Source organism: Spermophilus citellus (genome assembly GCF_964194105.1).
Source record: "Spermophilus citellus genome assembly, chromosome: 14".
NCBI classification, from domain to species: Eukaryota; Metazoa; Chordata; class Mammalia; order Rodentia; family Sciuridae; genus Spermophilus; species Spermophilus citellus.
Genome location: NC_138194.1, coordinates 21,774,451 through 21,789,912, shown reverse-complemented (window position 1 = coordinate 21,789,912; position 15,462 = coordinate 21,774,451). Strand labels below are relative to the sequence as shown.

At 36.4% G+C, this 15,462-nt stretch overlaps 1 protein-coding gene across 1 annotated transcript in view; it reads right to left on the bottom strand.

Moving 5' to 3' along the window:
* The window catches only part of UBE2V2 (ubiquitin conjugating enzyme E2 V2), a 37,019-nt gene that overhangs the window by 13,012 nt on the left and 8,545 nt on the right, over positions 1 to 15,462 (bottom strand). Inside the window, exon 2 of the mRNA XM_081266590.1 lies at positions 1,963 to 2,111. Coding sequence (XP_081122716.1) covers positions 1,963 to 2,111 — 149 coding nt within the window. The remainder of the gene's footprint in view (positions 1 to 1,962; positions 2,112 to 15,462) is intronic.

Below are 15,462 nucleotides of genomic sequence, written 5' to 3'. Positions count from 1 at the left end.
ATGACACCAGAAAAGGCAGCTGACTTGGGGAATTATCATGGGGAGCCCCAACTGAGTGAGAAAGTAAGCAGGAGCTGTTAACATTTCCTCAACATCTGGGAACTGTGCTATGGGTCAACTCACAAGACCACTGATGGGCTAGGATTGTGGCTCAATGGTAGAGCGCTCGCCTACCACACATGAGGCACTGGATTCAATCCTCAGCACCACATAAATGTAAAATAAAGATATTGTGTTCACCTAAAACTAAATATATATATTTAAAAAATTATATAAATAAAAATAATAAAAATAAAATTAAAAAGACCACTGATGAACCCATATACAAGCTCCAAAACATTCTTAAGTCCACTGAAAGAGCCAGGTGTGATGATGAACACCTGTAGTCGCAGTTCCTCAGGAGACTGAGGCAGAAGGATCACTTGAGCCCACAAGTTTGTGACCAGCCTGGGCAAGACAAAATGAAACCCCAGCTAGGGGAACAGGGGTCGGGGGAATCCACTGGAGGCAGAAACAATGGCTGGAGAAACCAAATCTAAACAGTTTCACAAATTTATATCTAACTTCTGACTTAAATCTCCAAACTATTCTAGGTCAGAATGTTCATAAATTACAAGCATTTTTTTTTTAAACAAAACAGACTTGGTTCACAGGCAGTAAAAACTCCAAGTATTCATTACAAATACCAAGTTATAAAAAATTCTAACCATCAACATCCTATTTCCTTCCTTAAATGTCTTAAGGAAAAACCAGAGAAGGGGAAGGAAGAAGGTGACGGTTAAAAACCTGTGAGAATTTTGTAAAGGAATACCAGAAAACAACATAAAATATTCATTAATTTATTCTCTAAAGTTAACACTGCTAATTACTTGACCCATTTTTCTTTTGCAATTATCAAGAGGAAATGTAATCTTTACTCAACAGCAAAAAAAAAAAAAAAAAAAAAAAAAAACACCAAAGACTTAAAGAAACCCTTCAAATTTGTGTTCTTTCCTGCAAGGCAAAAACATTACATAACATATGTTCCAAAGACACTGCAGGGAGTATAGTAGATTGGACCTTTGAGTAAGAAATGCAATGCAGGAAAAAAAAAATATCCCAATTAGAAAAAAAAAAAAATAGATCTTTAAAAACCCGAGAAAGATCTAAGAATAATGCACAACAGACCAACTGCCAACAATACTAGTCAGTATGTAAAAATTCAGTTGTGTTTTGTTTTGTTTCGTTTTTTTTGGTGCTGGGGATTGAGCCCCAGGACTTCAGCATGCTAAATACATACATGCTATCCACTGAGCTACATCAGCAGAACCCTAGATTTTTTAATATATTTTATAAATGAAGAAATTGAGGCCCACAGCATTTCCAAGGCATGAAAAACAGAGGGGAAAATAGAAATGTGCGCTCGATAAAATTCGAAACCCTTGGTTATATATATACAAGGAGGTTAGTAAAATGTTACATTAAAATGACTGCTCCTCCCAAACACCCCCTCCATTTCCTCACCTTTTTCCTCTCTATCTGGAATGTTCTCCATCCCCATCACCACCTTCAGAAATCCTACCAGTCAGTTCTTTAAGGCTCATTCCAAAGGCAACTTCCTCCACTGTCCAGCCTTCCTCAATTATTCCAGCTAGAAGAAACATATTCTAAAGTCCCATAGTGAACTTGCTCTGCCATATTTAGAATCTGTCATTTCTACTGATTTTTTTTTCCTCTACTAAACTACAAACACCTTCATGACAAAATCATGTCAATCTTCCTCCCCCCACAATCCTCCTCATAATCAAGCATTACACCCTGCACACAAGAGACACCCATAAATGTATACAAAATTATTTAACAGAATAATTCTTTCAATTAAAGGTTTATCATAAGTTTTTATTTTAATATTAATAGTATAAAAGTAAGGTTTATTCTAAAGTAACAATATTAATAGAAAAAATATAAATTTATAGCACTGACCCTTGGTGGCCCAATAATCATGCCTGTCCACCTTGTAAGTGTCATATCTTCATCATCTTCAAGTCCCCAGCTAACCGTGCCATCACCTACTCCTTTTTGTCCTTCTTCAAGTTCTTCCAACAAGCGAAAATTACGAGGAACTTTAACTCCTACACAAAAGAACATCAATGTAAATGTACAAAACTCATAATAAGAGCTACACATATGTAAATTCAGCTTCTTCCAAATTAATTTTACAAATGACTTCTGTTTGATATAGAAAGCACTGTATCAAACATTAACCCATTAAGTACCATCATCCCAGATGTGGGATACCTATAAAAACATAAATTGAACAGAAAATATACTACTTATGATAACTTTTGATAAATATTGTTTTTAGAGTTCTATTCTTTTGAGAAAAGTAATAAATGAAGATTAGAACATTTTAATATATGTATTTTTTCATATATGTATTTTCACATTATTTTATACTTTAATGTTATATTTATTCATATATAAACTACATATGTAGAAATATATAAATTCTAGATTATTATTTCAAACTTGCACTTGTATCAATTTCACTAAAACATTTGGAGAATTGAAAACCTGGGACTTAATGAGTTAATAACAGAATAAAATGTATATATAAATTCCTGTTTAATCAATCTTACACTGACATAAATCAATCATAAGGAAATCATTAAAAAAAATTCCTACTTGAGATTTCTGTTCCAAGCCAAGGATTCTGTATCAAGTAAGTAGGCATGACCCAAAAATTTATGGTTAAATTATTTAATGTATATGTTCTAATAATTTTTAATTGTTTATTTATTTATTTATTTTTATATGGGGCTGAGGATCAAACCCAGCACCTCGCACATGCTAGGCGAGCACTCTACCACTGAGGCACAACCCCAGCCCCATTTAATAATTTTTAATGAGAATTATGTTCCATGTTAGAAAACTCACCAGAAGCTACAGTTTTCTAGAATACAAAAGTAGCCCTCCCAACGGTTCCCACTCCTCGTCTTTCCATTAGTTAGGACTCTGATCCTACTTTTACTTCTACCTGGCCTACTTCTACCAGGTCAACACCATCACTCAAAGGTCACTTGGGGCATTACCTGATTTGAGAATAAATCTCATAGTTCTAAATTGTCTAGGATACTCCTACCACCTCCTGGCACAACCTAGCAAATTTTTCAACATCCAGTAACCCTTCTCACACCTCCACTCCATGTCACACTTTTCCATTTTCTAGACCTCAACAGAATGTTCATAAATGTTTATTTCTCTTGACCTTAACATTCCTTACTGTATTACTAAAATCTTAACAGGAATCCCTCTGCCTAGAATGTCCTGTTTACTTTTATGCCTTCTTTCTCAAGGAACCTGGTCTTTCCCATAATTCCAATCTCCAATCCCTAGAAACTAACCACAAATCTAATTTTCCAAAACCTTTCTTTCCCATGATTACTGTATCAGTAAGGACTCTCTATTAAAGGGGAAGTCTTCCATGCTCTCAAGAACATCTTACATGAAACATTCCCCAACCCCATCATACACATTCTGTTAAAAGTACATAAATACCCTCAAAATCCTGTCTCTGATCCATATGCAAGTGCTTGTATGCTTTCTCTCCTCCCACCCATACACATAGGCTGATATGTCCTTAAAAGCAACTGTGCATGGTAATGCACAACTTGCAACTAGGTATTACTAATGTTTGGTAATCCTTCTGGACATATAATGAAAATCCAATAAGTACCATAACTTTAAAACAAAATAAAACCAAAAACCATAAGCCACTTTGTATACTATGCTTCATAAAAATGATTGAAAAATCATAGAGCACAGAAATATGGAGCTGCTATAAATCCCAATATCAGTAGTCATTATAATTACTATGATTATTAGTAACCACTTGTTTTAAATAAATTATTCCATTTATTCCTACAGCCACTTGAAACCAAAGAAGTTATACAACATTCCCAAGGTCACACAGCTCACAGGAACAGGTCCAATATTAAAACCTAGTTTCTATCCAGGCACAATGATATGCTCCTGTAATCATAGTTTTGGGGAGGCTGCAACAGAAGAATATCAAGTTTGAAGCCAGCCTCAGCAGTTTGGCGAGACATTTTCTCAAAATTAAAAGAAAGAAAGAAAGAAAAGAAAAAAAATTATTAATTAATTAATTTAAAGGGTTGGGATGTAGTTCAGTAGAATACTCCTGGGTTCAACCCCCCCAGTTCTGGGAAAAAAGAAAAAGGAAACCTAGTTTCTAGATCCTAATGCCCTTTTCACCACTTAGTTGTACAGTGTTATTAGCTATACAGTAGTACACCCTGGTGACATAAACACACAAATCTAGGAATTAAACTGCCTAAAGCCAGCTCCAGCTTCAGTTTTGCCAATCACATTTCTTCTTTTTTTTTTTTTTTTTTTTTGTACTGGCAATTAAAACCAGTGGCATCAACCACTATGCCACATCCCAGTCCTTTTTAAACATATTTTATTTAGATACAGGGTCTCACTAAATTGCTGAGGCTGGCTTTGAATTCATGATCCTCCTGGCTCAGCCTCTGTGGCCCACCGCAGCCAGCTGCCACTCACTTTTGATATGTAATCCTAGCAACATTTTTTTAGCTATAAATCAGATAACAATAGTTCCTACCTTACTGAATCACTGTAGAAATTCATAAAGAGTACACCTTATATACTATAAATATTGACTGTGGTCATTGTAGTGTCCAAAGCATGACATAAACTTCTATTTAACTCCATCTGAGTTGTTGAGAATCAAAGCTCCTTGTAAATTCTGGTAGGGTGGCCTCTGGAAATTTTATTCTAAGTTTTTATTTACATTATAGTGAGACACTACTTTGTTTATTTGTTTATTTACTTTATTTTTGGTAGCTACAGAATCATGATCTTTATAACCCATTGGTATAAAACTGCTTTTTGAAGTAATCTTAAACAAGCAAACAAGCTCAATTACCCTTGCCATTATAAAGTCAGCCCTCCAAAAATAACTAAATGTGTTAAATTTTTCCTCCATTTTGTGTCAAGGCAAGCATCCAAAACTACAAAGAAACAATGTAAAATTTATGTCTCCTGCACTTAAGTACCATAAATGTGACAAACATTTACTGCTAAACTTTTTGCCACCTCTCCACATAACAGTTTGGGAAAATAGCTTTAATATTAATAAGACTCATCATTATTAGCAATGTTAACATTTTTTCCTGGCAATGGGGATTAAACCCAGGGTGCTTTATCACTGAGCTACATCCCCATTTTTTTTTTTTTTTTTTACTTAGTTTCTTGAAACAGGGTCTAAGTTGCTCAAGGCCTCCCTAAATTGTTGAGGCTGGTCTCAAACTTGTGACTCTCTCTCAGCTCCCCGAGTAGCTGAGATTTTAGGAATGAGCCACTGTACCCAACAATGTTAACACTTAAAAGGTTACAGCAACTAAAATAATTCTAATAAAGTATAAAACTCAAAACCAAAACAAATGATGAGCTATATTTTCAAAATCAGAGCTAGAGCACTCTGGTCTTATTTCATTTAACCATTAATGCCTGTGAAGAGAAAACAGCCACAAGATGGGGATGTTGCTTCACAGAGTTACTCTACACAAGGACTGCCCTCTGAATCTCAAATTGCAGAAAAAAATCTTAAGGTTACAGAAACACCAGTCACCAAATCACATCAAGAATTCAAGTCTCCAGGTTTCCCACCAACTGAATTTTCTAGTAACTACACCACAAGGAACCTCTACTATGACCAAAAATAGTAGTAATATTAATAAGCAAACCATGACTGCAAAGAACCTGGAAAACATGCCTCCCCAGGGGCAGCAGTACATTCCTGCAATCCCAGGACTTGATTGGCTGACGGGAGGATCACAAGTTTGTGGCCAGCCTCAGCAATTAAGCAAGATCCTATCTCAAAAAATAAAAAGGACTAGGGATGTAGCCAGTAGTAAAGCACCCATGGGTTTAACCTCTAGTACTGAAAGGGGGGGATGAATGCCTCAATTTTTCAGCTGAAATATATCTAATCTTATTAATTGCCTTAAATTCACATGCTACCCGCCCCCTTAGCCCAATGCCCAAAAAACGCATAAAGACTGCCAAATAAAACTTCAGGAAAAGTCATGTCTTAGTGTGCTCATTAGAAAAAAGATTTTCTAATTTTAATACATGAATTTTTGACCTTTTGTCTTTTTCCCGTTTTAATATTTTTCAAGTTAATGGCGGGCAGGGTGAAAACACAAATTGAACAAATATTTTTAAATACTAATCTGGTTGGGAGGACAAGAATAAAGAGATATTACTGCACAGTTTGACCAGGTGAATGCTCATCTACTCAAAAATTAAAGAAAACACCTTTAAAATGTTTTTCATCTCATTTACTTTCTAACCTTACTGTAGGTGCTCCTCATAAATACCCAGGTCTGCCTTTCCCCAGTTTCCAGGGTATCTGTGGGGATAAGGAGGAGGGTGACAGGAACACATGTACTGGGGGACAATCCAGCTCTTCCAGGTTCCACAACCAGCCACTGCTCATCTTCCCTTTGCAGAGTTTCCTTAGACACATAGGTTTCTGTCACTCTTCAAAAAACTAGAGGGTTCACCTTGTTAAGATGGAACTCATTAAAAGCCGCATCTGTTAAATTTTAGCTCTCTGGTTCCTTTATCAATCTGGGAATTCGACTCCCCATAGCCAACTTAATGAAAACTAACATATTTATTGAACATGTCTATGTGACAGACATTTGCTAAAAACTTTACAGGCAAAAGTATTTTATTATAGTTCACTATGCAAGTTATTAAACCTCACCTTTTACTAGGTAAGAAAACTGAGGCTTAGGCTGGGGATATAGCTCAGTTGGTCAAGTGCTTGCCTTGCATGCACAAGGCCCTGGGTTCAATCCCCAGCACCACAAATTTAAAAAACAAACAAACAAACAAACAAAAACTGAGGCTTAATTATTAGATTAAACCTTACGAAATTGCTAATGCTCAGGCTTATTTTAAACCAACAGAAATAGCACTTTCATATGGTCTGACCTAACAACATGGAGCATGAGTGGAGGAATAAGGGTTGAAACTTAGGTTTCAAAACCGAAGTTCATGGCCATTATTCCCATGGCTTCATCATGAAACCTACTTGGTCCTAGATGGTACTCGCTTCCCTAAATCCTGGTTAAACTGTCCCCAAATCCTGAAAATCTGATGGAGATGGGAAACACACCCTCATCAACTATAGGAACAACTTCAGCCAGAGAATTCTGTTCTGAACTTAAGAACCTTCCTGCTAGGAAAGCATGTGGCATGCCTACAATCCTGCTACTTCAGAGGCTGAGGTAAGAGGACTATAAACTCAAGACCAGCCTGTGCAGCTTAGCAAGACTTTGCCTCAAAAAAAAAAAAAAAGGCCTGGAAATGAAGCTCAGTTGTAAAGACTTAGGTTCAATATCCAGTAAAACACACACACACAAGTACCCTTGGGGAAAAAGATCTTCTAGGTGCACTACAAAGAACAGAAATGATCCAGGTGAAAAGCAGTTTTTAAAAATGTTAAGTGAAAGGGCTCGGTTCAATCTCCAGTACCAAATTAATTAATTAATTAATTAAGTGGAGAGATTACAAAACACGAGCATAGAACATCAAAAAACTGAATTGCGCAGTCTGCCTAGATAATATAACCTATATTAATGTCAGTTCTCCCCAAATTAATCTATACATTCTTTGAATTTAAACCAAAATTTCAATAGCATCATTCCTACGACTTGACAAGAATCCTAATATTAGAAAACCTAAGGGCCAAGAGTCTGAAGAAAATTTTAAAAGAAAACAAAGGGAACAATTTACTAGATAATAGCATTTCTTCATCAGCTAATATAGTTAATTAAGTTAACATAGTATAGGAATCAAGGCTAGTGAAAAAGAAAAGCCTCAAAGCGAGGGTTGTAGCTCAGTGGTAGAGTGCTTGCCTCACACACATGAGGCCCTGGGTTCGATTCTCAGCACCACATACAAATAAATAAATGTCCATCAACAACTAAAAAAAAAAGGAAAAGAAAAGCCTCAAAGCAGGTAATTATGAAAACATGATTAGAAGTTAGGAGGAGGGACTGGGGATGTGGCTCAAGCGGTATCACGCTCGCCTGGCATGCGTGCGGCCCGGGTTCGATCCTCAGCACCACATACAAACAAAGATGTTGTGTCCGCCGCCGATAACTCAAAAATAAATATTAAAATTCTCTCTCTCTCCCTCTCACTCTCTCTTTAAAAAAAAAAAAAAAAAAGTTAGGAGGAATCCAAATTAGAGATGAGACATGAAAATTAAACGCAATCTTAGAACCAAAAAAATAAGTTATTCGTTATTTTGCTTTAAAGGACTTTGTTGGGCTGGGCATGGTGGCGCTCATCTGTAATCCCAGCAGCTTGGGAGGCTAAGGCAAGAGGATCACAAATTCAAAGCCAGCCTCAGCAAAAACAAGGTGCTAAGCAACTCAGTGAGACCCTGTCTGTAAATAAAGTACAAAATAGGGTTGGAGATGTGGTTCAGTGGCTGAGTGCCAGAGTTCAATCCCCAGTACCACCTCCTCCAAAAGGGGAAATTATTGGGAGAACAGAAAGAATATAAACAGGGTCTATTGTAATAGTTCCTTACCAATATTAATTTCCTGATTATGTAATTACATTGTAATATAATAACCTGCCTTTCCATAAATACATAATTAAGTACCAAAGGTCTATGTCTGTTAGCTTATTTTTTTTTTTTTCAGTTTTTAGTTTTCGGAAGACATAACATCTTTGTTTGTATGTGGTGCTGAGGATCGAACCCGGGCTGCACGCATGCCAGGTGAGCGTGCTACCACTTGAGCCACATCCCCAGCCCCTGTTAGCTTATTCTTGATAATCTTGAATGGTTTTTGTTTGTTGGGTACTAGAAATTGAACCCAGAGTACTTTATCACTGAGCTACAAACCTAGACTTTTTTTTTTTTTTTGAAACACTTTCAAATTGCTGAGGCTGGCCTCAAACTTGCAATCCTTCTACCTCAGCCACGTGAATTGCTGGGTTTACAAGCATACATCACCAGCCTAGCTTTTTTGAATAGTTTTGAAAATAAAATTGTGTGTGTGTGTAAATAGGGAAGGACATTTTATTAATATGAAGAAATAAAATTAGTGCCCTCTCTCACTGTACACAAAGACCAATTCTAGGCAGATTAAATGTGTAAATGTGAAGAGCTAAACAAACATTAATAAAAGATATCCTTAGATGGGCGTGGTGGCTCACACCTGTAATCCCAATGGCTCAGGAAGCTGAGGTGCTAAGCAATTAAGTGAGACCCTGTCCTTAAATAAAAAATAAAATAGGGCTGGGGAAGTGGCTCAGTGGCTGAGTGCCCCTGAATTTAATCCCTGGTACCCCAAAAACTAAACAGATAGATAAATAAGATAGCCTTATCACCTTAGAACATAAGTTTTTTGTTTGTTTTTTTTTTTGAAGTACTGAGAATTGAACCCAAGGACACTCTACAAACATACACACCAAAAGCACAAAAATGTTTGAGAAAGGTACATAAAAGGTATTTAAAACTTTAGGATAGTGATCACCTCTAAGTAAGGAAGGAAATTAGGACTTGGAAGGAAGAGGGGGCTTTAAATGTACTTGCAGTTATTTCATTTCTTAAAAAAAAAAACTAAAGCAAGAATAATTTATTAGAATTTGAGAAAGACAAAGTGGATATACATGTGTATTTCTTTTGGTGGGAGTGGACATTATCAAAAAGGGAGAGAGAATGACAGCAATGTCGCGAATGGTAATTGGGTATGAAAGTAAAGAGCCAGAAAGGGCCTGGAAGGCAGGCCTCAACACAGGAAGCTTGCTCACCAGTGCTTCAATGTATGGCAATGAGGATTCATAAATTTAACTTTGATGCAATGTAGGGGAAGGAATGGGAAGGGAAAGAGAGAGAAGATCGTCAGTTGTGAAAGGCAAATTGGGAGAAAGACCAGGTAAGAAACATTTAAGTTGGGGCTAGGGTTGTGACTCAGCAGTAGAGCACTCGCCTAGCACATGTGAGGCCCTGGGTTTGATCCTCAGCACCACATAAAAGTAAATAAATAAAATAAAGGTATTGTGTTCAACTACAACTAAAAAACAAACTAAAATTAAAAAAAAGAAATGTTTCAGTGTCTCTACTGAAGCAGGGTGTGTTGGCACAAGTCTGTAATTCCAGCAACTTGGGAGGCTGAGAGAGGAGGATCGAAAGTTCAAAGCCAGCCTCAGCAATTTAGCGCGATTGTCTCAAAATAAAAATAAAAAAGGGGGGCTGGGGCTGTAGCTCAGTGATAAAGCACTTGCCTTGCATGTGTGAAGCACTGTGTTCGATCCTCAGCACCACATAAAAATAAATAAAGATATTGTATGTCCATCCACAATTAAAAAAAATTAAAAAGGGCTGGGGATGTGCCTTAGTGGTAAAGCGCCCAAGTTCAATCTCCCCGTACCAAAGAAAAAAAAAAGTCTCTAGTAGTTAGAGTTCACTTTATTGTTGTAATTGTTGCTTTATTATGTGCTTCCACATAACCAACATCAGATATGTACTAGGAGCCAGGAGCTATACTAGACCACTGGGATCTTACAAGCCGTCATAGTTCCTTCCCTGAAGGAGCTTACAGTTCAAAGGGGAAGCAAATCACAGAAATGACACAATTAGAGTATGAAAAATATAAGACAAGAAAAGGCGACATAAAACTTTTAAAAACTGATAGTTCTCCTTTACTAAGATACTAGTCAGATGACTCTGGGCAAAGCGTTTACTTTCATACTTTGGCTGAATGCCATCAGTGATATAAAATCTTTTGTTCACTCTCAGCATATCTCAATGACCAACATATAAGAGCCCACTGCAGGAGAGAGATCTACTAGACTGAGATAAGGTTGTGGAAAGGAGAAATCTTGCCACATCTCTATCGACCCCCAGAACCGCTGCTGACCCATAGTATCTCTAAAGCCCCTTTCAAATTTAAGATTCTTGCACTTTATGAAAACAAGCTATCAGAGATTTTTTTTTTTTTTTTTGGTGGTACTGGGGATTGAACCCAGAGGTGTTCCACCAATGAGCTATATCCTCAACCCTTTTTATTTTTTTGAGACAAGCTCTCACTACATTGCCCAGGTTGGCCTCAAACCTGCAATCCTCCTGTCTCAGCCTCTCCAATTGCTGGAATTACAGGTGACTACTATATCTGGCTCATAAATTGATTTTGAAACAAACTATCTATACAATGTCTGAAATGCCTTCTGAATCAAACATTAAGTCAATTTCAAGAGTTGTGCAATTTATACTGTTTCACTTCCTAAAAATTTGTGAGTCTTAGCAGGGCACAGTGTTGTGAATTTGTAGCACCAGCTACTTGGAAAAATGAGGCGGAAGAATGAGGCAGAAAGTTGGCTTGAGCTGAGGAGTTAGAGGCCAGACTGGGCAACAGCAAGGACCCACCACCACCACCATCTCATTAAAAAAAAAAAAAAAAAAAAAAAAAACAACTTCTGCATATAGTAACTCTCAATCAAAAAGTCAAGAATTATGGGCTGGGGATGTGGCTCAAGCGGTAACACGCTCGCCTGGCATGCATGTGGCCCGGGTTCCATCCTCAGCACCACATACAAACAAAGATGTTGTGTCCGCTAAAAAAAAATAAATAAATATTAAAATTCCCTCTCTCTCTCTCTCTCTGCCCCCCTCTCTTTAAAAAACAAGTCAAGAATTTTTATATATTACAGATTAAAAATTGGTTTCCCTCCACAGAGAGGGAAAGTCTGATTTTCCTCCCTATTTAAACTTCTCTGGTTTCATTTGTAACACTGTTTCAGAAAATCAGATGTGATCCTATCCTAAGAAGTTAAAAAAAAAAAAATTCAAGGCAAAAGGGTAAAAGTAATTAGTATAAGGTATAAAATTTTCAAATTGAGCCAAGCACAGTGGTACACACTTGGAATCCCAATGACCCAAGCAGGAGGATCAGAAGTTAGAAGACCAGCCCGGGCAACTCAGTGAGACCTTGTCTCAAAATAAAGAATAAAAAGGGCTGGGGATGGAGCTCAGTGGTAAAGTGACTCTGGGCTCAATAAATATATGCATGTATGTATACACACACACACACACACACACACACACACACAAACGTGTACACACATACACACACACGTTGTAGATGGACACAATACCTTCATTTTATTTATTTATTTTTATGTAGTACTGAGGATCGAACCCAGTGCCTCCTACGTGCAAGGCAAGCGCACTGCCACTGAGCCACAATCCCAGCCCCTCAAGGTGATTTTTAAACTATTAAAACCTTTGAATACTGCTGGGTAGAATAGTCCCAGCTCCTCAGAGGGCTGAGGCAGGGGAATCCCTTGAGCCCAGGAGATCAAGGCCAGCCTGGGCAACATAGCAAGATTTTTTTCTCAGAAAAAAAAAAAAAACCTTAAATATCAATATACAGTTCCACTGAAGAAGTAGTAAAATGAATACATGTAATATACATACACCCAGATCTAAACAAATACATACAAACTAAAATTAAAATGAGGTTATTATTATTGGAAGAAAAATTCCAATAAGACAAAAAACTGTGGGAAAATATATTAGTGACACTGCAAATCTTGCTTAAGAAGTTAATTTTAATTTAACAAAAAAATAACAAGAATTTTGAACATTTATATGCTATGATTTAAAATCCTGCTTGTAAAACTTACCCTCAAGAACAAAACACAGGTATTAACAACATCTAGAACCATGGTACATAATTTTTCCTACCCTCCAGGCCCCACCCCTTTTTCCTCTCAACAAGATGGAGCCTCTCTCTGCTCCCCTTGAAGCTAGGCTGACCTTCCCACTTATTTTGATCAACAGAATGTAATAGAAGTAATGCTAAGTCCTTATTTTAAGAGGGTTGGTAGCTTCTGCTTGCTTCTTGGAAACTAATCATCATAAGATTCCTGACCACCCTGACACTTATAAGGATGTGAGGAACACCAAACCAGCCATCTGAAGAAGCCACAGCAGCTTCTCCAAATACATCTAGCAGCAAAACTACCATGTACTGAACACCAAGCTGTCAACTCCTATGTCATGAAAAATAAAAATCATTATTGTTTGAAGCCACTACGTTTTGAGATGATTTGCTTCACAGCAATAAACACCTAAAAGAGATGAAGAGTGTAGAAAAGCAACTAAACAAAAATGTTTGGCAGTGTAAAAACTTCTTAAAGAAAAATTGCCATACACATTTAGGCAAACTATGTCACATCATTTAAAACATTATAAAGTCATTTTAAAGTATGTGAAGTATATCAACTGTGTGTAAGTGAAAAAAACAGACCCACCTAACTACCATGTATAACCATAAAGCTCTAATGAAAATTTTAAAAATTAAAAAAAGACTTAATAGCAACACATAAATCATAATTACCACTTTCATATGCATATCAATATAGACCCAAAGATGACCTATAACTGATGTCTTAAATTCACTGTGTCTGTGAAATCCTAAAAAAATAAAAAGTCAAATATACAAAGAATAAAACGGTGCTTGAGGGGGAAAAAATGAGGAGATGAAGGTCAACAGAAACAAAGCAGCAGATACGTAGCATAAGAAGTCTACAGATTTAATACAACACGAGGACCATGGGAGAAGAAATGAGGAGATGAAGGTCAAAAGACATAAAGCAGCAGATATATAGGATTGTAAGTCTAAAGATTTAATACAACATGAGGATCATGCTTAATAGCATATTGTGTTCAGAATTTTTGCTTAACAAGTAGATTACAGCTGCTCTTGCTTCAAGGGAAAAATGGGGTAAATATGTGAGATGATGAGTATGTTGATTTGTTTCATTACAGTAGCAATTTATACATGTCTGTGTATAAATGTGTAAAATGACATCATATGAATACTTAACTGTACACAATAAAATTTATTTTTAGGCACTAAAAATAATATGATAAATATAAATTGACTGGGTCTCTTTTCCCCATAAAGATATTTAGAATATTTTAGAGCTCTAACAAAAGCAAAGTGTTCCCAAGAGTAAATGATATTATTCTGTATGATCATTTTTCTCTGCCTTCTATTCTGGACTGCATGTACTTGCTTATTTCCAAGCACTATATAAGTGGAATTCCTAGCTTGGTAGCCCTGCCATCCTATCAGTTCTGAATATTTAGTAATACAAGAAATAGAATCTAAATCATTAATTCCCATCATCATTCTTTACTATTAAAAAAACCCTGTTCCATAATGCTAACCCCAAGTGGCTGTTTCAAAAACATCAGTTACAACCCCACAATTAACAATACTATTTACATTTTTAAAAACCTTTTGAACTGAACAGGGTACCAAAATAAAGCAAATTATATCCATGTGTATATGATTATGTCAAATGAACCTATTATGTATAGCTATATGTACTATATGTACTAATAAAAATAAATGTTTTAAAATCTTTATTTGTTTTGTATGTATACATAAGGTGGCAATAATCAACGGGGCATATTAATAGTATATTGTGTCCAGAATTTTTGCTTAACAAGTAGATTACAGCTGCTATTGTTTCAGGGGGAAAATTGGGTAAGTATGTAAGATGATCAGTATGTTGAAATCTGCATGTTTATTTTCATAGTTGTCCCATTGCTCTTGCAGAATTTCCCAAAACACTCTGTTTACCTAAGCCTTCTTTTTCATATTAAGATTTATAACCAGGCTGGGGATGTGGCTCAAGCGGTAGCGCGCTCGCCTGGCATGCGTGCGGCCCGGGTTCGATCCTCAGCACCACATACCAACAAAGATGCTGTGTCCGCCGAGAACTAAAAAATAAATATTAAAAAAAATTCTCTCTCTCGCTCTCTTAAAAAAAAAAAAAAGATTTATAACCATGTATTATCAGAAAACTCATTCAGTATAAGTCCAGGATAGATAACTATTGTAGAGGCCAAGGGACTGAACTATTGTGTGATGTCTATCAATTCATGTGGTAAATGAAGAAATTTATCATATCTGGTCCTTTTACACTGTGTCTGTAATAATTGTGAATGCAAGTAGGCTGTGATCACTCAGATGAGGATTAATTTGTGAAGGACAGGTTAGCTAGCATGGGTGGCTTTTTTCCCTAAGCTTAATCCTCAGATAGTTTCCCCAGCTAAAAAGCAAGTCAAAGCTAAATGAGACGGCTGGGTTGTAACTCAGTGGCAAAGCACTTGCCTCACATGAATGAGGCTCTGGGTTCAACCCTCAGCACCACATAAAAAGAAATAAAGATATGATGTCCATATACAACTAAAATAATATTTTTTAAAAGCTAAATGAGAAACTATGTAGTATATTTTCTTTTTTTTTTTTAAAGATAGAGTGAGAGGAGAGAGAGAGAGAGAGAATTTTTTTAATATTTATTTTTTAGTTATCGGCGGACACAACATCTTTG